Source organism: Pteronotus mesoamericanus, unplaced genomic scaffold, assembly GCF_021234165.1.
Source record: "Pteronotus mesoamericanus isolate MK-2021 breed Mesoamerican mustached bat unplaced genomic scaffold, CSHL_Meso_final scaffold_507, whole genome shotgun sequence".
Classification (NCBI taxonomy): domain Eukaryota; kingdom Metazoa; phylum Chordata; class Mammalia; order Chiroptera; family Mormoopidae; genus Pteronotus; species Pteronotus mesoamericanus.
In genome coordinates, this window is record NW_026555319.1 from 15,400,456 (window position 1) to 15,427,782 (window position 27,327).

Here is a 27,327-nt window from a genome sequence, read left to right on the forward strand (position 1 = left end):
ACATTATTATGGTTATCACCCCTTTCATCTGGGCCACACAGGCCATACTTTGATGATGGCTTCCAATTCTAGTGTAACTTTGTTTTCTTTTTCCCTCTGGAGTTAATTATTGTCCCCCCGTCCCATTACTTCAATTTGCTATATAACTATCACATTCAGGTTCTTGTTCAGAACTATAATATTCTCCTCAGAATTGTAAAGCCCACTGGTTAGTGACTCAAGTTTGTTTGTTTGTTTGTTTGTTTGTTTGTTTGTTTGTTTTTTATTTGGCTCTTCTGCAGCACTGATCGTTGTGGTCCCATTGGGACTGGTCACCCATCAGGCTGGTCGCGCAGCCATTACCCTTGGACTTCCATTGCCATCTTCCTGGGAATTCCCTCTGTGTCTCTTCTTTGGTTCCATTTCCTATGCCCTGGATCCCATTCCTACCTTTTCTTTGGTTTATTCCTTCTTTTCTGGAGTCGACAGCAGCTTCCAAGATCATACGTAGGAGGGAAAACTTGAGGTTTTGCATTTTAGTGAGGGTCATCCCCTATTCTTCCCCCCGCTCCACTGCCCTTAACCAGTGCTGTTATAGGCCTGCTGAGTAAAGGGCAGCTGTGTGGCGTTCTCTGCTTGTGGAAAGCGTAGGGCCTCCACATGCCCAGCAGCTGGTTCCACAGCAGGACAAAGAAGGAACAGCCTTTGCTCCTATGCCATTGCCTGTCTTTTTTGTCTCTGGAATGTCTTTGGTGACTTGGTCATCAATGACTATACGAGCCAGATCTTTTGAAATTCATGCAGCAGTTTAATTAATCTTCACCTGTTTACCCCGGTCCCTCATGCAGGTGAGCAGAGATCCAAGTGGCTTACCAAAACAAAGCATGGGGCAGAGCAGTAGGCTTGCCTCCAGGCCGAAGGCCCCTCTCCCAGCAGTCATTTAGTGAGCAGCTGTTAGGCACAAGGCTCTGGGTTGGGTGGACGAGGACCTCTGAGTAACACTGTCCTTCTAGAAGCAGGTGCCCGTCTTAGAGGGAAGGCTGAAAGAACTGCGGTAAGCACCAGACAGAGCATTTGGGGACATAACGGTGGAAGCAGCTAGCTGTATTGGTGCATTCAGGATAGCTCCATGGAAGGGGTGCCATTTAAGCTGGTCTTGAACGACAGGGTATTCTAGGCAAAGCCATAAAACACAAGCAAACTTGACAAGTCTAGAGTAAGTGATGGAAGAAAGGACTTTCCCACTGATGGAGTATCTACTATGCTACGGTGGTTATATATTTTATCTCATTTAATCCTTACAGCAGCACTCTGTTGAGCCAGATCTATTGTCCCTATTTTACAGGTGGGGAAAATCAAGGTATCCAAAAATTGAATCATCTGCCCTAGAAAGTGTGCCTCACAAAGGGCAGGGGTTTTAAACACAAGGTTGCATGATTCCAAATCTCCTATTCCTTCCATCCCAAAATATTCCTTAGAACAAAATCAGGAAGAAGAGAGGAGGATCCATAGTTTCATAATAATGTCAAACCTCATGACAAAGAACCCCTGGGCATTTTCCTTCAATTGACTTAAGCACGGGTGTCAAGCACCCCAAAGTTATTGTTCAGATAGCATAAGACCAAAAGTATGACACAGGACATATTTTCTGTTATATCCTTATACTTTAATTACATCTTGGTAATTATTTGTACCATTTTTCTGTGGATCTGTCCCAGGATTTTGCTTCTCTTCCCATTTCAGGCCACCCTTCCCTTTCTTCAGTATCCTCTACCCAGTGGGGTCTTTCTCAATTTCTCTTCTAGATTTCCGAGTTAATTTGATTTTTTTCTTTATGTTTTTATTAGTAGTTCTTTCGGACATCCGTGAGCTCTTACACACAATTCAACCATTTTTAACCTTCTTAAAAATTTTTAGACAAAAATTTCTTAAATTTTAAACCTCTGACCAGCTAAACCCCATAGTCAAACATTTTAAGAAAGTAAACTCCGAAATGCCTATAATTTTTAAATGCTTATGTGCAGCATTAAGCTCAAAGTTAACATGCTTGCGCATCGTTCATTTAAGTGTCCTAAGATTCACTTTGAATAATTAGATGTCCAGAAGCACACACAGGTCTCATATGTAGCGTCTGCCTGTATGTGTCACTGGCGGATGTCAACATGTATGTATTAACAAGCTGGTTTTTATTTAACGACTGTTGGAGTGATAGTGCAGAAGCAATATCTAACTGAATCCTCAGGAGAGTATATGCAGTCCATATGTAGGAGTCCTCATTACCTATCTATAGGAGTGCTATCCAGAAAGGGACTTTAGGGACCTTTTTAAGTTAGGGGCTAATATTTTTCAGTAAATAGTAGAAAGAAAGATTTGACTAGGGCTTTATCTTGAAAAATGAAACTGTAAATTATAGTTTGTGCTTTAATTTAACAAGTTAAATTATAATAGTAGCTTTGTACTGATTTCTGAGAATAAACAAAGAATGAATCCCATGTAGGCAGTGTTGGGATATTTTCAGCAAAATTGTACAAGAGTATGGATGTGGCATTCTTCTTATGTTGAACTTCAACAACAAGATCATCAAAAGTCATTTTCCCAAAAATATTAGAGGACTCTCACTTTTTCCAAAGTTCTGTCTTAATCCTTTGATCATTCTCAGTGGAAACTCCCATTTGGATTTCTTCTTTAATCCTTCACTAGACTGGTTGCCATTGACTTTGAGTGGAATCCTGTCATTGACTAATATGACTTTCATAGACTCCATTATATTCTGCATCAGTGACTGATTTGCAGTTCTAATTTGCAATTTATTAATTTACATGGTCTAGTTAGTCATTATATCATCTGATATTTCAACAATTTGCAAGAGATTACTAAAAGGATTAAATAAAATAAAATACATGAACATAGCAACATAGTAGATATCATCCCCTTCTTCACTTTCCACAGACTTGATGTATCCATTTGCATTTTACGCCTTTGCCTGGACTCTTCCATCCTTTGAGACAGGTCAATTCACAAAGGAATATTTTCATTTTATGGCTACTTGTGCTTCTCTATAAAAGGTTCTGATGAGCTCATAACTTGGAGCCCTTGGGAAAAGAGAACCCCAGGGTGTAAATGGTTGGAGACCTGGGGTGGCGGGTATTTCCAGAAGCTGATATTGTCATGAAGGTGAGCTGACAGAGACCTGAATCATAAAATACTCAGCATATGGGTCAGAGAGGCCAGTTCTACTTGCAACGTAGTTGAGATTAAATTAACAGGAAAGTAGTTTGGGCACTTGGAGCTGTAAACTGGAATAAGTAACTCAGGAGAGAAAGAGCTCAAAAATGGGAGCTGGGAAGTGGTAGAGATTGTGAGTTAGGTTTTCAGTTCTCTGAGATTTGATTTTGGTGGCCTCTTTGCCCTCCATGGGAAAATAAACAACCCATGCCAATCAATCACACCCACTGGCGCTTTAGAAAAATTCCTTTTGGTTTTTAAGTCTTTGATCTCTGTTCAGAAGTCAACATCCTTGACAGGGCTGGCATTTTGAGCTAACAGTCACCCCAGTGTCAGTGGATGATTTGATAGGGGAGTCTTAGAGGAGAATGGGAGGGCATGACTTTGGAGGAGGGACAGAGGGCCCTCCATGAAGTGCAGCCCAGGACACTGGGCCAGGCAGACCATAGGAGACCAGCAGGTGTGCTTGAGGCTTACATCATCCAGATTTCTGTACACTCGAGGACTCTCTTGAATGTGGCCCTGAGTTTTGCTCCTTACAACAGAAGCCTTCAGCCTGGCCAGACTGACTTCTTCCTCCCTGTGGCTGCCAAGTGCCAGTCCTCGGCTCTGCCTTCTGCTTCTCCTGCCCTTGGCTCCCCTGGTGATCCTCCTTTTCCTCGTCCTCTCTCCACATCCTCCCCGCCCTCCCAGGGTGCCCTCGACTGTCCCTCCATCTCTTTCACCCTAGCCTTTATTCTTTGCATCATGGGTGTTCAGCATTTGAATCATATTTGCTTTAGCTTTATTCCGTCATGCGTGTATGCATTTCTCAAAGCCTGTCCCATGAAACAATGTGATCATATTAAACACCAAATGGGCTTATAATCAAAAGGTAGGAAATGCTCGTTTTAATAAAGGTTAAAAACCTTTTGTTTTTTTAAACCTTAAGCCTCTGCAGACCTTTAATTTATAAGTGCAAATCCTGAATCCCTATGAAGTGTTTCTCAAGTTATTTACTTGTATCAGAACCTGTTTTTCATCTTGCAGGACACCGTTTCTGGAAGGGCCATGGTAATTGGCTTTGGCTCTAGAAGGTTGGAAACCACATCGTCCTCCACTATAGGTCCCCCGTTAGTCGCTTCTGAAGAAACTCCTGGGACACTTTTTTAAAAACTTTTCATTATAGTAAAACTGATATAAAATTCACCACTTCACCCATCCGAGTTGAAGTATACAATTCAGAGGCATGTAGTACTTTTACAGTGCTCTGCACCCACCGCTGTCATCCGATTCCAGGACGTTCGCATCAGCCCAAAAGGAAACCCGGTACCCGTTAAGCAGTCACTCCCCATCCCCCACTCCTTCCGACCTCAGCAAACACTAATCTGCTTTCCCTCTCTATGGATTTGTCTGTTCTGGATATTTCATATCAATGAAGTCATATAATACGTGGTCTTTTGTGTCTGGCTTCTTTGATATAAATACAAGGTCTTAGACTGCATGATACCTCTGTTTCCCCCAACACAGCTCTTTATTATTGACCAAACCCCATACACTTTTAAGTAACAAAAAGCAACTCTTCATCTGTAAACCTCCAAGTCATGAGACCAGGCTTAAAATATCATAGAACACTGTAGAAAAGGGTCAGTAGTGTGGTTACCATTGACATGACTTGACCAGGAGTTTCAGGAAGCTGACTTGAGCCGGGCTGGGAGCCCTTCCTGGAGGTCAGAGGTGACTGAACTGTTGGTACAATTGGCTTATCATCCTTAGCCATCCTCTCTTCAGTGTGAGGCCTCCTTTTCAAGCTGCTCATCATTTAATAACCATCAAACATCCTGGAGTGGACAGAGTTCTTCAGGGCAGCTGGCGGGAAGGTTGTGCCATCCACTGCACTGCGAACCCTCATTGGTCCTTGGAGCACACTCTCCAAACCTGAGGACTCATGGAGAAATTGAATGTCCCAGGGCTCTCTGTCTCGTTGCAATTCCAAGGGGGTGGTTATCCCTCATCCACCCTAAAGACTGCTGTTGATGCCCCCTGTAGCAGCCTGTGCTCTTCTGCCTCACGGGCTTGTGCAGCCTCCTTGTTGTTCCATTGAATTGCCCAGGATCTCTCTTCTCCAGGCTGCACCCTTTACCCCTCCACCCATTGATGCCTCTCAAGTCCAGGCCCAGTACTGCTAGAAGTGTGCCACTCCTCTGACTCAAATAAACTATTTTCAATGTGCCATTCTTCTTCTGAAGAATCTGTGCTGTAGTCTTGGTGTCCAAATTCCTATTTAGTTTTCTGGCCCATTTCTCTCCTTTTTGGTACAACTGTGCTCCTCCGTACTTGATCAGGCTCTCTTAAGCACTCTTCCCTCTCAGGCCCTTAGCTTCTCTTCCCCTGGACTGGAATGACTGACTGCCTGCCATCTCTCATTTTTTCCCTTGCCAAACCAGTCTATCTCTTCATTTGAAGCTCAGCTTAAGCTTCAGCAGTTGCACAAAGCCTCCCCAAACATTCCAGTAACCCTTGCTTCTTGCACAAAACTCATGTTGCACTCTGATGCGACAGGATTTAGAGCTGGTAGGCAACTTTTTAAATAAAGATTTATTACTTAGACTTTTCTCTCCAATCAAATGACCAGCTCTTGAAGAAGGGACAATAAAGTCAAGCAGTTAAAGTGAGAGGACACTGGACTGTGGATCCAAGACCCAAGTCACCTCTGGGTGCAGCCACTTGCTGGCTGTGTTGTCTCGGAAAAACTACTTACCCTGAACTTCCTTTCTCATCTGTAAAATGAGTGAGGGTTAAGGAGTGTATTAGTTTACTATTCGCTGCTATAACAAATTACCACAACTTGGTGGCTTAAAGCAACACAAATTTATTCTATTGTGCTATTCTGGAGGGGAGAAGTCAAAAATGGGTTGGCATGGCAACATTCCTCCAGGAGGCTCTAGGGAGAATCCATTTCTTTTTCAGCTTCTGGAGGCCCACTTCCTACATTCCTTGGCTCATGGCTCCCTCCTTCATCTTCAAAGCTCATTGCTCTATCTCCTTGCTGTTTCCATGATTCCCTTCTTTCCTTGTAAGGACCCTTGTGACTACATTGGACCCACCTGGTTAATCCGGGATAATCCCCCCCCTCAAACTTACTCATATCTGTAGTTTCTTGTGCCACATAAGGTAACATAGTCACAGGTTCTGGGGATTGGGATGTGTCTCTAAAATGCCATAAATCTAAAGACAAATTTCCCCCGGTTACTTAAGAAGCTCATTAACATCTTGATAAATTATGTTGATCCATGAGGATTTTTTCTTCTCAGGTTGTTATTATGGAGCCTAGGGCCTGAAACAACTCAGTGATAGAACTGTGAGTGCAAACCTTAGGATCGTTCTCTTCAGATTTCCATGGACTGCATTTTTACCAGCAAAAATTGACAATGCTCCTCTACCTATCTTTGGTTTTTGTGCTTTGCAAGTTCTGAAAAAGCCTCAAAGAATTTAATCTGTTTCCCAGTAACCAGGGATAGCCTTTAAACAGCCTGTTAATTATACTGGTGATCCTGCCATATTTCTAGTGGTCTCTCCATAAATTCCTGAATATGTTTCCAGGTCCTGTTGCATAAGCTGAAGTTGATGCGTTGTTAAGGTCTAGAAGCCAAATAGTCTTGGATACTTACCCAGCTAGTCTCATCTGTAACTGCTACTTAATGTTATGCTATTACACAGCAAACAAATTAGATTGGCATTTGCATGGATGTTAGGCTTTTTTCCCTTACATGCTATGGGGCGGTGTCCACCTTTGGTGACCACTGTTTACAAATCGGTGAGAAAGCATTCATAAAATATATTTATAGTGACTCTATTGTTTTCTCCCCAGAGCACGGCTCATTGTGCTCAGGTAGGATCCCAAATGGGTTGAAAAATGCACCCCAACCCACCATATAATTTTAAGTTTTGATTGTCGAGTCTGAGAAATACAGTGTGAGTCAATCATATCTGCAGCCAGTGAATTGAAGTTTTCTTGTCCTTCTGTTTCCTAGATGCACCCACTGGGCCTATGTAATAACAATGACGAAGAGGACTTGTATGAATATGGCTGGGTAGGAGTGGTGAAGCTGGAACAGCCAGAATTGGACCCGAAACCATGCCTCACTGTCCTGGGCAAGGTAAGAACTAGGCCTTCTGAATCACTCCAGTTCTGATTGTTGTTCTCTACTTTCCCATTTCCTCAATTCATCCAATAGTTCGTTATAGAGAATATCCTTGCTGGCACAGCGTTCTTTGCTATGAAAAATGTGTTGAGCACTGAGACGTCTTCTAACAACCCACCATGGTACTACCAGCTTGGACTCTGATGGAGACTGCCGACCTCCACGTCTTGACCACTTAGTGGCCTTAAGCAAGTTACTTCCCCTCAAGGACTCTCAGTTTCTTATCTGTGAAATGGGTTTATAATAGATTCACAATACTTTATCTTATACCCTTGGGGCCAGATGTTTCAGAATTCTGAGACTTTTGAGGGTTTAGAAAGGTATTAAGATGTACATGTTTTATAAGTAGTTCCCAGTAGATTCGAGTCAGTACTTGGTAATCAAACACATTCATCTTTGTGTAGCAAACTTTATGGATATTCACATTAGTGGGTTAACTAAAACTTAAATAGCTTCGTGTTTGGAACAGCTTTGCCTCCAAAATGAGTTCAGATCTATTAAGTTTTGCTGCCAAGTAAGCTATGGAAAAACTTTTCGGTCTTAGAGCTTTTTTGGTTTCAGAATGGCAGACAGCAATTATGCTCCTGTATTAGAACTTACCTCATAGGATGGTTAGGAGGTGAGAGGAGATGCAAGCATGTAGCACAGAGTAAGCTCTCAAAACATGTTTGCTACCATTGGCTATTGTCATCCCATTTAGAAGTACTAAAAAAGACTTTTATTTTATTGTTTTTGGCTAAGAGTATCAGCATTACTTCTGATGGCAGTATAAGATAGAAATAAATTTATTTTGGAAAACCATTTGTCAGTGATCTTGAAATAAGACAGGTAACAACCTGTTTTAAACTGGATCACTCTGTGAAAGGGAAAGATTTGGTGAAAGTTATTAGAATTTTGATTGGAGGGAGGGTGGTATCTCCTAAGGTTAGTGTTATTGTCTGGATGTTTTTTATATTCTCAGAAATTGCTGTTCTACATACCATGGGGAGACAGCTGGGAGAAATAAGGTCTTGGTTCCTGGACTTTTGAGGGTTTCTTGGGAGACACAGGCAAGAGAAGAGGTTATTTTGATGCAGGATATTTGGGAAAGAGCCTCTCCTAGCCTTGAAGATAGCTCAACAATGTCTCTTGAAAGGCTTTAGGCCCAGGAGATCCTCATGGGTCTAATCTGTGATTTTTTTTGCCTCCCACTTGTCTTCCAAGTAGCTTCCTAGCACTTGTCAATTCTTTTGCCCCTTTATAGGAAAAAACAGAAAAACAAACACAGGAGTTATTACCTGCTTGGTTTACAGTTCACAAAGTTGAGTCAAGGTGTTTCAGGTGGCCCAGGCTGATACTTAGTTGTTTAAATAGTTGGCCAGAACTGCTTAAAGATGCTAGGAGGTCAGTGACCCCCTTGAGAATATTTTAGTATTCCTAGGAGAAAAGCCAGCTACATCTAAAGGCTGTAGGAACAGTGCTTGCCTTGTAGGTAGTACGCTCCTAATATATTTTCTCCTTTACTTAAGCTGCTGCTATGCAGGGCTCAGCAGCTTGTTTTAATTTGCTTTGCCCCAGTTTGGTGGTACTCCACCTTTGTATCTGCTGTGTCTATGAATGGGTTGAAACAGGGTCCCCAGGGACACTCTTCTTCTCCTATTGTTTCCTCCTTTACCTAGAACAACCCTGTAATGGTTTTACTTGGAGAGTTTTGTGTGGTTTGGCTTGCTGGCCTATGAAGCCAAGGGAAATAAAAGTCCAGGTATATACTGAATCATAAAGTACTTCTTAGGTTTATTCATTTACCAAATATTTATTAAATGCAGGAACCCAGAAGTTAAGTGTCTTGCTTGTAAATTGCTTACAAGCAATAACATCCGCGCCCCCTCCCCCGCCACCCACACCCCCCACCCCCACACCATGTTTCTATTTAGAAAGGTAGTGGAGTGGCTAGGCAGTATTTACCTGCGGCTAGTTACTGAAATTTGGCTTAACACCTGAGTAAAATCATTAGCAAAAATGCTTGGGCAAAGGCAGTTTTGCATTTGTGTAAAACCTGGGTTGGTGCAAGAGGTGCACAAAGTCAGACATCTCTCTTTCTCCTTCCCTCTCTCTTTTTCTCTTTCATCTTCTTAAAGTGTAATTGTTCTCAGCTTCAATTTTGTTAACTTCTACTAACTGTGTTTTCTTCCTTTTTGAGCCCCCAAGGTCAGTGGCGAGAGACTAGGGTAAAGAAAAGAAAAGCAGCCCTCGCGGCAGGCAGCGCTCCTGCAGGCAGCGCGGCTTTCCGTCATGTCTTTGCCCTTCGTGGCCGTGGTGGGCAGTGGAGAGAGAAACAGAAATGAGGAGCAGCCAAGTCAGTGTTGGGGTGGGAGGAGGGACTTCTCTGTATGGATGTTTGAGGCTTGTTAAAAGCCATGGAAGAGAGGACTCTGTCTCTCAGGCACTCGGAAAAGCCTGTGGGAGAACAGACACACACACCGCCCCCCCGACTCTCATTACCCACCCGCCCACAGAAAATGCCATGGGGCGAAAAGTTGGAATAAGAGAGGAATGTCCTAAATTAAAAAAAAAGTAAATGCCTCGCCAGGAGTTCAAATAAAGTTTCATTTTAAAAGCAAAAGACATAAACTCATCACCTTGGTTTATTACTGAGTGCTTTTGAACTCCTCAGAAAGGAACACTGTAAACTCAAGAGAGAAAAGTGATTTATGATCCCATCCTCATAATCTTTCTGATTCTGTAGGAGCTGGAACAGACAAACAGTAGGATCCGCAAGGGAGACAGAGCTGTGATGAGGGTGAAGCCCCCAATGGGGAGGCAGAAGGCTGGGGCACCAGGCCGGGCTCTGCCACACCCTAGGCCCGGGGCAGCTCTTAGCATTTTGGGGCCTCTTTCTCCCTGAATGTGAAGAAGCTGTTCTCGGCAACTTATTTTTCTAATATTTTTAGCTTCTGTATCATATTTAAAACCTTCCCTTGATATTCTAGTTTGGGGAGATTCAAATTGCAGCACTGAAAGACAGGCTTGGTTACCAGTGACAGTTTAAGTCCTAGGAAATTAAAACAGAATAAAATTGACGTTTCTGAGCCACTTGCTACTAAAAGTAAGGATCTTAAACCATCCTCAATGTGCAAGAGCCTATTTCTGTGACCTGGCAACCTCATGGAGAGTCATGGAAGGGAACATACAAAATGTGCTGGAGTTTTTAACAAAGCCCACCTGGCACAGATTTCATAAATTGAGACAGAATACCCTCCCACCCACTCACCCACCCCTGTTCCCCCTCCACCCCCACGCCCCCCGCCACACACACCCCTTTACACCACACCTTGGAGTGGAGTCTTTGGGAGGATTTTTTAAAAAAGACAGGATGGTCAATAGGCATGAACTCTGCTCTTTCCATCACTTAGAACACAGTGAAAAGACGAAAAAGGCAGGGAATTTTAAGTCACAGAGATCAGCTTTGGCTGAGTGACCTTGGAAAGGTGGCTTCAGCTCTTGGGCCTTACTCTTCTCATTGGGGCTTATGCTATTTTTGTCATTGGGGTGGGGGTTCTGCTAGATGTTTGTGGAGCACTTAACAAAGCTGGCTCAGGGTAAAGGCCTGATGAGAGTGTAAAAGCAGCCATCATGGGTTGGCTGCTTGCATGTGCTAAGAGTGTTACATGCAGTGTCTCCTTTCATTATCAGACTATGAGATTGTGTCCAGATTCCCATTTTGCGATATGGAAATTGAGTCCCAGAGATGTTCTCTACATAACCTAGGATTGAATGGCTCCCAAGTAGCTAAGCTGAGATCTAAGATGAAGACTGTTCATTGCCAGTCTTTTCCCCGTGCCTCCTTTTGTCTTCATCAGTTTTTCTAGATAAAAATCAAAAGCTTTTCAGTAGTCACTGGCTTAGATAGGACTGTTCATAGAAACCCAACTCAAGCTACATTGCTCTGAGGATCTCACAGCATCAGGGTACCTGTGATGGGGGTACGGCTCTTCTTCTAGAACTGACTCCAGGGCTCAATGCCAGTGGCCCCTCCCAAGTCTTTCCCTTTGTGCATCTGCTTATTCCCCCCACCCCTCCATCTACTTGGTGGGAGACAGCTCCCCATTATCCCTGGGCCTGGTACTCTTGATTTCAAGTCTAAAGGATTCCAGAAAAGGATTTGTTGGCCCATCAGGTGCTCTGGCCCATCAGGTGCTCAGCCGTGATCTGAGGTTGGGAATCCACTGGAACTTAGCTTCTAGCCCGGCCATGTATGGGTTTTACAAGGAAGATGTACTCTCCAGAAAAAAGCTGGTTGGATCAGTGCTGAACTACCATATCCTAAGCAGCCACCTACAGTCACCAGGGCAGTAGATGATCTCTTTATCCTGAGTTGTTCAGAGAGGTCCCAGTTGGAGGGGACTCGTGGTGCATGTGTACTACAAAGAGCCAGAGCCTCTTGCCCTGAACCTCAGTCCTTGGCACAGACAGTCACTGTTGTGAGAGGAGAAGTGAGTCTGGGGCTAGACGGGATTTACAGAGAGCGGCTTGTGTGAGACGGGGTGAGATGTGGGAATGAGCTCCAGGAACAAGGCACAAAGAAGGGGAGCAAGAAGTCCTTCAAGGGGTGGTGGAAGTTGCTGGGGGAAAGAAGAGCCTTTCAGATTAAGGAGTTTGGTCTTCATCCCCTGGGTAGCGAGGCATGTATATACCCTGACCAGGAATCAAACCGGTGACCTTCTGCTCTGCGGGACAATACACAACTAACTGAGCCACACCTGTCAGGGAGTGTTGGGTATTTTTTTTAAGTAAACATTTTGTTGTAAAATAAACATTTTGTTAGTAGAAATGGAGTATAGTCTCATCATGAATGATGACTGGTTCTACCGAGTCCTGGTGGAAAGCAAGCCCTTGTCCCATGACATGTGCTACAGAGGCAGTGGGACAGAGACCTTGTCTCCCTTTGCACTTCAGGGTATGACCAGGAAAATTTTTTACTTATCTTTCAAAGAAAACAACCATAGAGAATCTGAGTAAAGGAAACAAAGAATTTTATTTGTATTCTCTTTTCATGACAGTAGAAAACAGGAAAATGATACTAATTGCAATCCAAAGCTACTGTAATTTCTTTACCAAATGTTAACCAGAAACTGAGATGAAATACAGTGATGAGCAGTAGTTGGCATTTAAAGGAAGCAAAGGACTCAGGAATAATCCAGAAAGGGGACTGTCACACACCCCATAGTGATGGGTAAAATCATGGTATAAAGTGTGGTTAGGGGACCCTTAGGGATCCTCAAGATCCTTCCCAGGGAGGCCCACCGGATCAGAGCTATTTTCATAACACTTAAACGTCACTTGCCCTTCTCTCTCTCATTTTCTAACAAGCACACAGTGGAGTTTTCCAGAGGCGTCATTTTGTGTGGTAACTTCGTTTCTCTGACAGTTAATGGAATGTGTGCTTATATATTCTGTGTTTTAAAGATTTTTCACTTTTAATTCCTAATGGAAAAATATCAACAGATATAGCCCACAGAAGCAGAGGTGCTTTGGGGTTCTTTAACCTTTGAGAATGTGAAAGTCGACTAGAGATTTGAGTGTACCGAGCTATCATTCTGTCCCTGCTCTAAGGTCATCTCACAGAGCTGGCAGAGAGAGCAACCTTGTTATATAGTTAGTGGAAATGAGCAGAAACTAGGGGACAATACAGGAAATAAAGGTGAATGTGTTGCCATGAAATTATTCTGTTGTGCAGTATTGGAGCCAAAAGATTGCTGGTTCTGACGTGTTAGTAACTTGAGTAAAGCCAATGGGCTGCTGTTTTCCTCATTTAGTAACAAATAACTAAACAGTGAATTTGAAGAACTTAGGTGAGAAATATCTTAGTATCTTTGATGCTTGCCTTGCTATATATATAACCTTCAGCCTTGACCTTCTCAAACACGGCTGATTGGACAGCTGATACTTGAGGCAGGAAATCGTGGGAACTTGGGTAAAGCTGCTGAGTTGCAAGCCTTGTAGCTGTGGAGTGGGAGGGGAGCTTTTCCTCCAGCATGCCATTCTCATTTGAGTTTTTGGTCACAGATGTTCATTTCCTGTGATACCTGAGTGTCCTGGTCCTTAGGCTGAGCCCAGCTTAACACTCCCTGGTATGAAATTCTCATCTGTAAGAGGGATGGTGAGACTGAAACCCTGGGTTCTGACTTGCTGTGGGAAGGGGGAGAAGGTGGCGACCGTAGCAGGGTCTCAGGGGCCGTAGCAGGTCTCAGAGGCCACTGCTCACATCGTGGGCATTGGCCTCCTCCAGTCAGGGAAGGGAGTGTGGTGTTTGCCTCATACCTGAGCACAGCAAACCGTGACTACAGCTCTTTGCTCTGGGATCCCTGGGAGCACCCACCCTGTGCTGAGGACACTTAGCTGTGTCAAACCTCCCCAGGTAATGTGATCCAAGTCCTCTTAATAGCAGTGATTCTCAACTGGGGCATTTTGCTCTTCATCTTCTGCCTTCCCATCCTTCCCTTCCAGGCTCAGGAAACATTTAGCAATGTCTAGAGACATTTTTGGTCTTCAGACAAAAATACCCAGGACGGGGTGAGGGTGCTGCTGGCATCTAGTGGATAGAGGCCAGGGATGCTGCTCAGCACAGGACAGCCCTTCACAACAAAGAGTTATCTGGCCCGAAATGTCAGAGTGTTGCAGCTGAGAAATCCTGGCTTACCATGGCATCTGTGTTCTGTCCCCCTAAGGAGACCTTAAATTCCACTTCTTTCCCTCTTTATCCCCTGCTCTGCCCCACTGCCTTCCAGTACAGTGACAGGTTCACAGCAGCCTCTGTGGTATGTTCTGTGGAGGTGCATGATCAGTGTTAGAGCACGACTGTGTTTCCACATGAGGAGTGCACAGAGGCCCAGGTCTTGGACTCATATGGTCGAGATACAAATGATCATTCTTCTACTTTGGTATTAGTGGGGTGACTTGGGGCCAGTTAGTCTCTCGTTGCTTCCATTTCTCTCTGTCCCCCTCTGTAAAGATAGTTGTGATGTTTAAAATATAATGTATGTCAAGTTCTTGGAATGTGTAAATACTCAACAAAGAGCAATTTCCTCCACTCTGTAAATATACTCCTACTAAGCCAATGGAAACCCTTTTTCTAAGGTGAGTTGAGGTGGGTTTCTTGTTGGAGAGGAAGTTTGGAAGGCTCTTCAGATTTATTTTAAGGAACACTTGGGTAAATACTTCCCATGTCTGGTTAAAAAGGAAAGCAAGAAAGGAACTTAAAAGAATTCAGATCAGGAGGAAAGTTTGCCATGATATAAATGGAAAAAGAAAAACTTAGGTTATACCACTTTTCTTCTAAGGTCATGTGTCTGATTTGAAAGTCACAACTTTTAATTTGATGCCTTCTTCTATAGCTAAACCTTCCAAGAACCTCTTGGTTAAAAGGCTATATTAAGCTTTTTTTTTTTTTTTAACTAGATCTGAGACATTTTCAGCTATAAAAGGCTAACGCAAACCATTATTTGAAGTCCACTGAGAGGCTTAACGGAGTTTAAAGATAGAGTAAGTGAATAGAACAAATAATGCGTCTGCTAACCCAAGAAGCACAGGCTGCTGGCCACCTCTGCAGTCTGGGGGAAGCCGGGCTTGCAATACTCCTTCTGGCATTGTCCCTGCCGACCGAACCAGACTCTCAGTGGAGCAAGGGGCACAAAGGAGGCTGTCCTAGGAAACTAGGAATGGTGGGACAGGCCTGTGGAAAAGTCCATCAAAAATAGCTAATGACCTTGTCTACCTTTGTGAGGCCATCTTCAAGTATGAAAGAAGTTAGAACCTAACATATCAAGTCATCGTAATACATATAGTATCAGTCCCGAGTTTGGTGAACTGAATCTCATACCTGGACACAAGCCCCATAGTCCCATCTTCTCTCAGTTTCAGAGAGAGGGATCTTGCACATGCCTGGCCATGTGTATGAATTACCCAAAAGAACTGTGTGTCACTCGATGCATTTCTGGTGATGTCCATGAGCATATCAGATTTGGGGGGCTGCCTTGACAGTGACCGTGTGTGATTTATTGGTTCACTGTATCCCAAGTCCCTGGAAGACCTGCAGGCCAGGTGTGATCATAACACGTTTTAAAGAACTTGAGATGCACTTGCGTGTGGGAGTGGCACAGCCCCAGCCTGGGCAGAGATTCCCACCGGGTACAGAAGCAGGAGGGATGGGGATGCTGGCAAGATCCTGCCTGCTCTCTTTGGTTACATGACTGTCTCGTACTGCAGACAAATGAAATTTCTTATCCTCGGTCTGTCTTTTGTGTTTGTTTTCTTTCCAAAAAGCCCCATACTTTATTTGATAAAAGGTGGCCCTCTGCTTTGGTGATGTTGTTTTCCAAATCAAACACTGGGCTCTGTGTTCTGACTAATGCTTTTTGTACTCTGTTTTAAGTTTGAGGCCGTGTAAACAATTCCTTTGGGATACTGAAATACTTTAAATTCTGCATCATTTTTTGCTAGTTATAAAAATAATAAAAGCATTTCAACACATTCTGATTGTTCTAAGCACTGCTGGATAAAATAAAGTTCTAGTCAGCCTTAAGGACATCGGCTATATTTTGGGATATGCAAAGGCGCTTGCTATTCACTATTACACATTAACCCGTTGCTGAGAGATTTTTACAAGTATATCAACTTTTAAATGAACCTCAGAGAAAAGAATGTGGAATATGCAAGGAACTTTTGTTTCCTTGCCTTGACTTTTAGAAAAAGAATTTTAAAGTGTTCAGCTTCAAAAGCTTTATTTTTCATTTGTAAACAGTAGATTTTTTTAATGTTTTTTCTTTTTTTATGTTTCATTTGATAGAATCTTAACTTTTTATTGCCCTAATTTTAAAGGTATACCCAAAATTTATAGCATTAACTTATTTTTCTAACTAACACAAATTTTCTTGTCCCTTTTTAAATGTTTTTTCCTTTTTTTACGTTTCAAATGATAGAATCTTAAGTTTTTATGCCCCTAATTTTAAAGGTATACCCAAAATTTATAGCATTAACATTTTTTTCTAACACAAAAAAGGTATAGTGGTTTTAATATATTCATAGAGTCATGCAACCACCTCCACAATCAATTTTATAACTGCCAAATATTCCATTGTAAATTGTTTATTACTTGTATATTTATCAGTTGGTGGACATGTAGATTGTTTCCACTTTTGGTTATAAAGAATAATGCTCCTGTGAACATTTTCGTATAGGATTTTTGTGTAGATACAGGTTTTCCGGGTCATATAGTAACTCTATGTATAACCTTTTAAAGGAGGTTAAGCTGTTTTCCAAAGTGGCCATGCATTCTACATTAACACTAGCAGTGTGTGATTTCTCCACATCTCACAAAGACCTGTCATTATCAGTCTTTTTTATTATATCCATCATAGTTGTGTGTATGAAGTGGTATCTCGTTGTGGTTCTGATTTTCATTTCTCTGATGGCTAATGATGTTGAACATCTTTTCATGTGCTTATTGAAAGTTTGCATACCTTCTTTGGAGAAATATCTTTTCAGATCCTTTGCTCATCTTGTAATCAGTAATTTATCTTTTTATTATTGAGTTGTATGACTTCTTTATATATCCTAGATACACATCTCTTAGATATATGATTTGCAAATATTTTCTGTCATTCTGTGGGTTTTCTTTTCACTTTCTTGATGGTGTCCTTTGCAGCACAAAAGTTTGCAATTTGATGAAGTCCAGGTGATGTATTTTTTCTTTGGTTGCTTGTGCTGTTGGTGTCATATCTAAGAAACCATTGGAAGACTCATTCTTTCACTGAGACCTGCTAGTTGTCCTACTTAATGTATTTTACATAGCCATATATTTAGGGGCCCTTCTGGGATTTGTAATAAAAGAATTTATTCCATCTTTTCCCCCAGAAGCTGAAAGTTAACTTAAAATTAACAGAGGACCAGGAAGCATTGGTCTCCCTTTATTGCTGGTGCCAGCCCTGATCTGCCTTCCCAGGTCCCTTGATTTCACCTGTGACATCTGAACCATAACACTCTCCACATATCTTGTGGCAAGAGAATGGTAGATCACTAGACATGCCAGTGGAACTCCTCAGTTCCAGCTCAGTAGCTGAATGGCTGAGTTAAAAATAGGGAAAAACAGCAGAGCTACTGCCCATCCTTGTCCTTTTTTTATCTAATGATGGTTCTGGAAGAACTTCCTAGAATCCCAGCAAGTACCCATGAATGTGGATACTCGTGCTGACCAGCCTTAGGTACCCGATTTCTTAAGGGCTTACGGTTATGTTCTGTCAGGTCTCCATAGGGAAGACAAGACAGTCTATCAAAATACATGTAAGAGAGGTGCCATTTATGAAATGCTACAGATAGGGAAGTGAAAGCTGTCAGTAAGGCTTCTACCCCTGCAGTATTTTTTTAGTTCCTTGGAAAAGATAACAACTCAAAGATTCCATTTTAGTATATTCAAGATCGGGAAAATGTTTCCAAAATAATTTTTCTTCCTAAGGTTTGCTGATGAGCACCTGACTGAAAATAATTCGCTTAACTGATGGCCAGGCCTTTGTTCTCAGAAGGGGATCTAGGTGTCTTTGGTGGTGAAGGTCATTGACCAGTATGCTGTGTTCCTAAGAATAGCACCAACAGGCAGTACAGGGACCTTCTGTTGAGTTCTGCCCACAAACCACAGCCTGTCTGGAAGGTCTGACTTTGGGCCACTCAGCCTTGGCAAGTGTGTGCTTCAGAAAGCTCCTGGCAGAAACAGGAGCTGATAGGCGCACGTGGCAATGGGAAATGGTTGTGCAGTGGCTTCCCACTTACTAGACCTGTGTTATATAGTCTTTATTCTGTCTGCTGATATTACAGTACAATAGCTTTTATGTCATGACTGTGTTCAATAAATAAATGCAGTTGGCCACCACATAGAATTTTTACTTGGCATAGGAATGGACTGTTCCCTGAAAGTCAAGATAGAATGTCTTGTTTTTGCAAAAGGGCTACCTGTAGAATTGCTTTCAATTGCCCTGCAAACCAAATCACCCCCTCCCAAAAAGACAGATGCAGCATACACCCATCTCTTAAGAAGTGGTTGGATTACACAAAGCTGCATCTCTTACCAGGCCCCCACCCTCTTTATCCCTCTGTGCTATTGTCATCTTTGCTGAGGTTGGGCTCCCTTCTCTGAATACAAGAAAATAAGAAAATTGCCTGTTTTAGGCAATGCAGGTGTGTTTCAGAGATTTAGAGTTAAGAAGTCAAGTAAATATTTTGGCAGCCCAACAAAGGTAAGAAAGGGAGAACGCACCTAATGGGCTTCTCGAATTACAGGCCTGTCCAAACACTGCCTTCTTCAAGAGAAGCTGGTCAAGGTCGAAGCCTGCCCTGCTGCAGGGGGGCAGCAAGGCCCAGCTGAGAAGTGGGCTCGATTCTCTCGCTGGTCCTGGCCCTATGCCTGACAGGACACTGTTGGACTTTGATTTAGTCCGACTGAGAGAATAGATACTCATCAGTAAGTGGAAAATCTTTCCTCTTTAACAGACTCTAATCACATCGCTTCCTCTTCCTTGCTGAAAAAATTCCAGATAGCTTTCTTCTCTTTAAATTGGAACCTGAAGAAATAGGGCACGATATCTCAGATTACTTTTGCTAGTGAGGGTTGGGAGGTGGACAGCTATGAAAGAGGACCTGGAAGCAGCATGTCACAGGACTGTTAGTCTTTTGGACTTAGGATCTGGGCATCCATGTATCCCCCAAGCAGGCTAGACTAGGTAGCTTCTCCGTTGCCTGGTTTAAGAACAGAGACATCCCAGAAGGAGGGAGTTCTGACCTTCTAGTGGCATGTCTCCGTTCAAGCTGTGCTTTGTGTCTCTTCTAACAGAAAGGCAGACATAAAAGCTGCCTCTCTTCCTTGCCCTCCCCCAGTGGCTTCCACGGGATCACCTTGGCAGGGCCTCATCCGAGGCGGGTGAGCAGGCAGGCGGGGAGGAGGGGAGGAGGGTGGCGGCTGCACTGGCGGCTCCTTTGATCACCTCCCGCCTGGTTCCAGGCCCTGCCGACAGCAGGCCAGCCAAAGGCCCGGCTCTACTGATCTGATGAGGTGCTGAATAGGACCCGAGGGGCAATGACGGGAGCTAAAAGAAAGCCTCAGGAATGAAAAGGAAACCCCGTGAACCTGCTCAGCTTCATTGGCCGGATTTTCCTACCAGGGAGCCGCTCAGTTCCTGCCAGCCTGGACTGCCTGCCCCTCACCCCAGCCCCTCCTGTCTCCGGTTTTCAGACCCTGTGTGTGTTTTGTGTTTGAATCACGACTGCTCTCCCTGGTTCTCAGGCTGGGAACCCACTGCGCCTGTTTCCATGGTCACTGGGAAGCTCTTAGCACCATGTGCTTCAAAGGGAACCTTTCCCCTCCCAGCGCTGCCTCTGCCTGCCCCGGGCAGGCACACAATAAGCAGCTCCCGGGAGCCAGGCCTCTGACCCTTGCTTGCCAGGAGGAAAACCTTGCCTTTGCTGAGCGAGGCTGTGAAACCTCACAGACATACCTTTCAGCAAAGCATGTGGATGTGCCCAGAGCAAGCACACGTAGGTGCACGCTTGATGGCACATGAGGCCCACATGCCCCCTTGCAGACTTGGGTGGGAGGTTGAGATTATAGGCTGGTGAGAGAGTTTGGGAGCCTTTCTGAAACTGAAGAAAATAAGCTCCTTGTAGGAAAAGAGGTGGCCTCGTTTGTGGTGGGAAAGGGGAAGGAAAAGGACGACTTGGGTTGGGGCAGGTAGTGGGACCTGGAGGCCATGTGGAACTCTCTTAGCTAGTGCTGTCGTTTGGGCCAGGAGAGAATGGCACTGAGGCAGGTGGCACTGGCTTCCTGTCCCAGGAGCTGGGGTCATGAGGATGGTGGTATCTGCTCATTCCTCCAGGGCCACACATGCCTGAGCAGTTGCCCACCAGATCTGAAGTTTATTTTTGCTTCTTGAGTAATGGAGAGGAATGAAACCTCTCACATCTGACTGGAGAGAAAGAATCCGTAGAGGGCTGCTGCATGATAATGCTGGAATTAAAAGGTGAAAATCTTTTGAAGAGCTAACATTTCAGATGTGAAGCCAGCCCCCCTTCACTTGGTGCTTCAGATGTTAATTTTTGCCTTGAGCTTACTGAACTACAGAGTATGTAATATACATACACACACTCTGTATCTATATATCTATATCAAATGATGGGACATTGAATGTTCAGTGAATTTTCTCCCAATCTCTACCTTTCGTCATATTTTAATCATATCTCCTCCTGTTCTTTTGTTCATTTGCCGCTTCCATAAAAACTGTAGTTCTTTCCTTGAACAAACTATCTGAAATGATACCACTCATTTGCATGCTCAGATGATGAGAAAGGACATATGAGGATGGCACCATTTTTCTATAGTCAAAAATGTTATCATCACTGTGTCCCACTTGGTGGGCAGCGTACATGCTCCAAATTATATTCTTACTGGTGAGAGCTGAAGACCCCGAACTATTAGGGTCTAGCTAGGGCATCGTGGCCACATTCTTGAAAGCACCAGGCCATGGGTATGGAGTCCTCTGAGGACAAGTTTGCCCATCGCCCTGAGTGTGCTGTCTCTGGAGGTGATGGTTTTGTTCATTCCATGTTCTGAGCTAATTCTCTTGAGATTCTTTAACTTAACATGAAGAAATTAATGGTGGCATGATTTACTTTGGCTTATTTAAGTGTCAGGCACGTGTCTTGAAGAGACTAGGAAAGAGGGGTTTAGGATTATGGTTCACTTTAACCTTTTAGGTTTTATTTCTTTTCTTTCTTCCCAACATCAAGCCAGTCTAACTTGGACACAGCTCTTCAAGGCCGAATGAATGAGCATCGGTTTCTCTCTGTGTGTTCTTGGGACAGAATCTAATGGGGCAGGACATGGGAAAGCCTGGATCTACTTCAGATCCGTGCAGGTGGAGAGGACTTTGGGGATGGCTCTTGACTTGAATAATTCAGAAGGAGGTTATTGGTTTTTCATCAGTTACATCAACGATTATCTTTGTTGGCAGCTATAATAAAAGGATTAGGGAAGTTGGAGGTCTCCACTACTTGTAGTTGATTCCCCAGTTTAGTTCTATTGTTTGTCCAGGATCTGTGGCTGTGATAATCTAGGTAGCCAGTTAATCTTTTTTGTTAACCAAGAAGATTTATTCAGTAATTGAGCTAGGGTTTGTAATTTAAGGTATGGACATGTACAGGATGTTAAATACCCTTCTAGACACTATAGGGCCAACATGGGCAGAAAGAATCGGGAGGCTCCTTCACGTCTTTGCTTAGGTATCACTTTCTCCTGAAAGTCTTCATGGACAAATAGTGTGTTAGCCAGGAAGGCTTCACAGAGGAAATGAAACTGAACTTTCAAGAATAGATGGGCTTGGGAAATTTTGGCTGGACAGTATCATTAACGTATGACTTACAATAAACGAGTAACATTTTGGCCAAAATGTATCTTTTATTCCATTATAAAAAGGGTTTACTGAGCTAATTAATAATAGACTGATAAAAATATTAATAGTTATCCTACTTTACATATAATGTAATATTTTATATATAACATATATATATTTAGTATATAGTTTTCTACAAGTTCCCAAGGTAATTTTTCAAAGCACTGGCAACATTTTTCTTATCTTTATTAGCAAAGTTATAATATCAGTTGACATTCATAAATGAGATTACATTTTTATATAGTATTTGGGTATTATGGTATTTATTACATTAGTCTTAGAATGTTTCACAGTTTTACTACATATGATTTGCTGGAGTATTGGTAAAAAAAAAACCCAAAATTGTCACATACACATAAAGCTTTAAGAAACATTACTATTAATAAAGCATGATGCCTTAAAAAAAAAAGAAAGAAAAAATAGGTGGATTTGGGGTAAGGAAGGGATGGAGGAGGAAATTCCAGGAGTAGGGCCAGCAGGAGCAGCAGTGACACATGGTATGGCCCAGGGCCAGTCAGAAAGAGCGACTTGACTGGGCCCCATTGTTTTAGAGGGCAAGGAGAAGGTCCCCTTGGTAGGGAGGCATTTCCAGGGAATACATCAAGAGGCATGTAAAAGAGAAGTGTGCAGTGGAAGGGAGGGGAGTGGGTTACAGCAGAGGGAACAGGATGTGCTAGGCCCAGAAATAAATTGCCAGGTTGGACAGGTCATTGATACTGCTGTTCTGTGTCAGTTTAAGTAAAGGAGAGGAATAAAACTTAATATATTGGAGACCTTCAAATGTAAAACCAAGGAGAGTTTTTACATGAATGAACTAAAATGGTGCTTGGTGGAACTTGCCAACGGAAAACACAAACAGGGCTCTAATTTCCCTTCTCTGTGGCACTAATTCTTTTCACCCTGAATCCTCCCCTTCTAAATTGTGGTTCAATATATATAACATGAGCGTTACAATTTAAGCATTTGTTAGTGTACAGTTCTGTGACATGAAGTGCATTCACATTGTTGTGCAACCATCACCACTATCTGTATCCAGAACTTTCTCATCTTCTCCAGTGGAGTGAGACTCCATACTCATTAAGCACCAGCTCCTATTTCCCACTTCCCCTAACCCCTGGCATCCACCGTCTGCTTTCTGTTTCTATGAATTTGACTATTCTAAATACCTCATATAAGTAGAATCATAAATATTTGTTGTTTTGTATACTTTACTATTAGCATAATGTCTTAAGGTTCATTCATGTTGTAGCATGTATCAGAATTTCCTTCTTTTTGTGGTTGAATAATATCCCATTGTATATGTATATTATATTTGTTTGTACATTTATCAATGGACATTTTGACTTGTTTCCGCCTTTTATCTGTTGTGAATAATATAACTATGAACACAGGTATACTAATGTCTCTTCAAGATCCTACTTTAGGTTCTTTTGTGTATATACCCAGAAATGGAATTGCTGGATCACATGGTAATTCATGCTTATTCTTGGAGGAATCACCATACCATTTTACACAATAGTTGCACCATTTTACATTCTCACCAACAGTGTAAAAGGGTTTTAGTTTCCCCACATCCTCTCGGTGCATCTTGTTTTCTGTTTTCGTATGTTGCGTGTTGTTTTTAATATATAATAGCCATCTTAAGGGATTTGAGGTAGTTTCTCAATGTGGTTTTGATTTGCATTTCCCTAATGATTAGAGATGTTGAGCATCTTTTCATGTGCTTATTGGCGATTTATATATCTGCTTTGAAGAAAGACCATTGAAGTCCTTAGCCCATTTTTTAATTGAGTTGTTTGCTTTTTTGTTCTTGAGTTGTAGGAGTACTTTATAGATTCTGGATATTAATCCCTTTTCCAATATATTAATCCTTTATCTGATTTACAAATATTTTCTGCCATTCCATGGGTCCCTTTTTACTCTGTTAGTAGTGTCCTTTGATTGAAACAAAAGTTTTCCATCCTGATGAAATTCAGTTTCTTTATTTTTTTTCTTTGGGTTTCTCTTTTTCTCTTGTTTGTGTTTGCACCTTAATTCATTTTCACCTAACATATAGGAGGTTATACAAACATATCTTACCACTAAGTCTGGCTTATAATATACTATTGTCCTGAGAATTCAAGAAAGGAAGAGAAATCTTGCTTCCTGGACCAGGCTCCCGGGACTTTTTTAGAAGATGTGCTGGTATGGATACAAAGAATGATAAGAACTGCACAGAAGGTGCCCTAGGCTGGCCGCAGGGGTCCAGCAAGCTGGCTACGCAATTCTGTGGTCAACCTCTTGCAACTGGGGAGCTCCTGTCTGCCTCCATGGCCAGCTGCCACCAGCCCCACGGTGTGAATGGCGAGGAAGTAGGGGCTGGCGGCTGGCTGGGCTCCAGGATGCAGCCTTTTCTGGCATAGAACCAAGGCGGAGGGGAAAAAAACACTCTTGTGTGTGAGAGAAATAATGCTAGCTCCAAAACCTATAATTCCCAAGTTTTTTTAGAAAAAGATTTTTCAACCAAACTGTGCTTTTATCTTTGAATTCTGAATGGGAGATTGTTCACACAGCTAAGCTGGCTGCAGAAGCCAGGCCAGTTAAAACAATATGCAGGCAGCTCTCCTCCAAGTAACCAGAAACTGTTGGCTCAAAGGAGCCTGAACCGAGGAACCAACCTGCTGGGAGACGTTTTCCAAGTAACTCCAAGCAACGGCCTGAATGTAAATCCTCCTGCTGGGGAATGGCACTTTGGCAAATGAAGACCCTAATTAGAGATGGAAGGGTTTCTATTTTGTTTTTCTTTAATCCTTACCCTGGGGCCTTTGCAGGGCCGCCATGTCTCTGCTTGTGTGCAAAGAAATTTCCAGCTTCTCTTTGTAACAAGATCCTCTTTTGGGTAAGAAGCAACAAGCTGACAATGTGGGCCCACCACAGCCAGGGGACCCTGCCACCAGCCTAACCCAAAACAAAGAGCTTGGTTTGGGCCGGAGAGTCTGGGTCACCTGGATTGGCTGGTCGTTTGAAGTTGCTGGCCAAGTTGGATCTCATACCCCCAACCCCAGCCCCCCACCGCCACCCCATGAGACTCTCAAATCCATGCTTAGACTGCAAGTAAAGTTTCTTAAGTCTCAAAGGCGAACAGAAGTGTGAACAAAATGCAGAGCAGTAAGGGGGAATTGCAGCTCTGAGGCGCCAAGGCCAAGGTTGAATTTGAAGCAGGTGGAGGGTGTCTTATCTCTTCAGCCTTCCACATGCTTCTTTGCCTGTTAGTTCTAGGCAATGAAATGAGCTGTATGGTTTGGGGTTTTTTTCCCCCAAATTGATCACCACTTAGTTCTCAAAATATCCAGAAGTATCACATTTGTGGAGACCCTGCATGTTACCAGTTTTGTTCTGTTTCGATGTGAGTACATCATCAGTGCACCCAGGTACCCTCAGGGGCTTAGAACTAATGATCTTGCTCAATTTAATTTCTCTTTGGTCCTAGAGAGACAAACAAGCAGTGTTCTCAGGGCCCAAAGTATTGGGCTTTTGGTAAATTTTAGAAACCAGTTTTAGACTATTCTAGGTAACTAGAGTGATGTGTCTTCTCAGGCTTTCAGGGTACTTGTTCTTCTCTGAGGCATCTGTGATCCTTCACATTGGTAAATGTGGAAGGGTACATGAGAATTTTGGGTTCCTGCGTATTTTATGTATCATCAAGGGCTGTTAACTTATTTGTCATTAAGTTCACTGCTTAGTACAGGATGCTTGTGCCCAAATGACTTCAAGATTTGGGAGGGGAAATTACACTTTTTGGAGTCAAATACAAGAAGAATGCTTCTTCTGAACAGCTGCTCCATGGTGAGCCCCGGGCTGGGCTCTGTCCTGCTAAAGTCTTCTTTAATATTCACAACTCTGTGAGCTGGCTGATACTGGGCTTTAAGGTGGCCACACTGAGTCTTGGGAGAAGAGACTTAGCTGTAGCCACCACACGTGGCTCTGTCCAGGCCCCAGGTTAACTTCAGACCTGCTCTTTCTGGGTCCCCTCAACTCTTCTTTGCATGTCATTTCTGTCCTTTAGAAGGAGACAGATAGTGGTTGTCTCACTTATACGCATGTAAAAGGATAGACTGACAGATTCCTAACCAACTGTCTACCCTACCATTGTGGAGAAGCCCAGTCCTACCAAAGAGCCACCCATTTCTTATTGTCACATGCCAGATGGATGTGTCTGCTGCTTTATTTCCCAGAAGTCCCCAGCCTGCTCATACTGTCTGAAGTTAGGTTTCAGGGAATCCCAAGATGTTTCTTTTTCAGTTCTATGCTTGTGGTTAGGCTGCTGCAGCTTTGTAGAGAAAAATGGCCCAATCTGTTGGCTGCCGGGCAAAATGCTGACTATGAAGAGTGTCCTTTCAGTGCTAGTAACTGTCCCTGCCCCAACTTCTCATTCTTGGTTTAATTTTAAGTGGGGCTTGTAGAAAGTATTTAAAGTCATTGGGAAACAGGTAGATCCAGGAATAAAAAGAAAACTGAATTTTTAGATGCTATATTGATCCTTTTAAAAAGATAAGACAAAAGGAAACCTTACCAATATGCCCTTGATTCAGTCAATTGTTTTGTGGGAAGCTTGATTCTTAATGATATAATGTGGTAGCAACTTTACTTTTATGGTTATAAAAAAAGATTTTTGGCCCTGGCTGGAGTGGCTCAGTTGGTTGGACATCATCCTACAAACCAAAAGGTCAGAGGCTCGATTCCTGGTCAGGGCACATGCCTAGGTTGCAGGTTCAGCCCCTGTGTGAGGTGCGTACAAAATGCAAACAATTGATGTTTCTCTCTCACATTGAGATTTCTCTCCCTCTCTTCCTTCCTTCCCCTCTCTCTCTTTAAAAACAAAACAAAACAAAACAAAAAAACCTTTGCAAGTTACATTCAAGTTACATTTGATATAACTAAATAAGAGCTATATCAAACTGGTATGGGGCAGGGGAGTGTTCTGGTAGTCTTGAAGTCAGCTTGCACTTATACCTAATGAACAGCTTGAATCATCGGGTTTGGGAAGGGACTCAGATGTCAAGAACTGAATTTTTGTGGAGGCCATAAACACGATGATACAGAATAAATTGAACAATACTGGATTTACGGCAATGCTGCTGTACTCCATTAGCATGCAGTGCTGGGTAGAGTGGGCCTGGGGGCCTGGATTGAGTGGGCACCATTCTCTAACATGAACAACCTTGGTTGGGCATCACAGAATCTCACTAGTAGCTTCCCAGTACAGCCGAATGTTGTTAAAAATATCTCCATGCTCAGGAAAAAAACTGTACAAAAGTCTTAATAGTCTTTATATTGTTCACTAAATATCTTTCCCCTGTATTTTTCCTCTGCCCTGGTCATTTCCATGTTGCCATAAAATCACACGGCTGTCCCAAGTGCTGCTGTGACAACAGTGAGGATCCTAGCCAAAACCTTGCCCCCCCAGGAAGAGCTGGGAAATGTCCCTCTAA

General features: G+C 42.9%; 1 protein-coding gene across 2 annotated transcripts in view; it reads left to right on the top strand.

Annotated features, from left to right (window-relative positions):
* Nucleotides 1–27,327, top strand: part of ZNRF3 (zinc and ring finger 3) — a 138,556-nt gene that overhangs the window by 77,040 nt on the left and 34,189 nt on the right. For both annotated transcript variants that reach the window (XR_008530891.1, XM_054594115.1), the window contains exon 2: nucleotides 7,218–7,343. Coding sequence is in view for 1 of the 2 variants with exons in the window: in XM_054594115.1 (XP_054450090.1) it covers nucleotides 7,218–7,343 (126 nt within the window). In the remaining variant the exon portion in view is untranslated. The remainder of the gene's footprint in view (nucleotides 1–7,217; nucleotides 7,344–27,327) is intronic.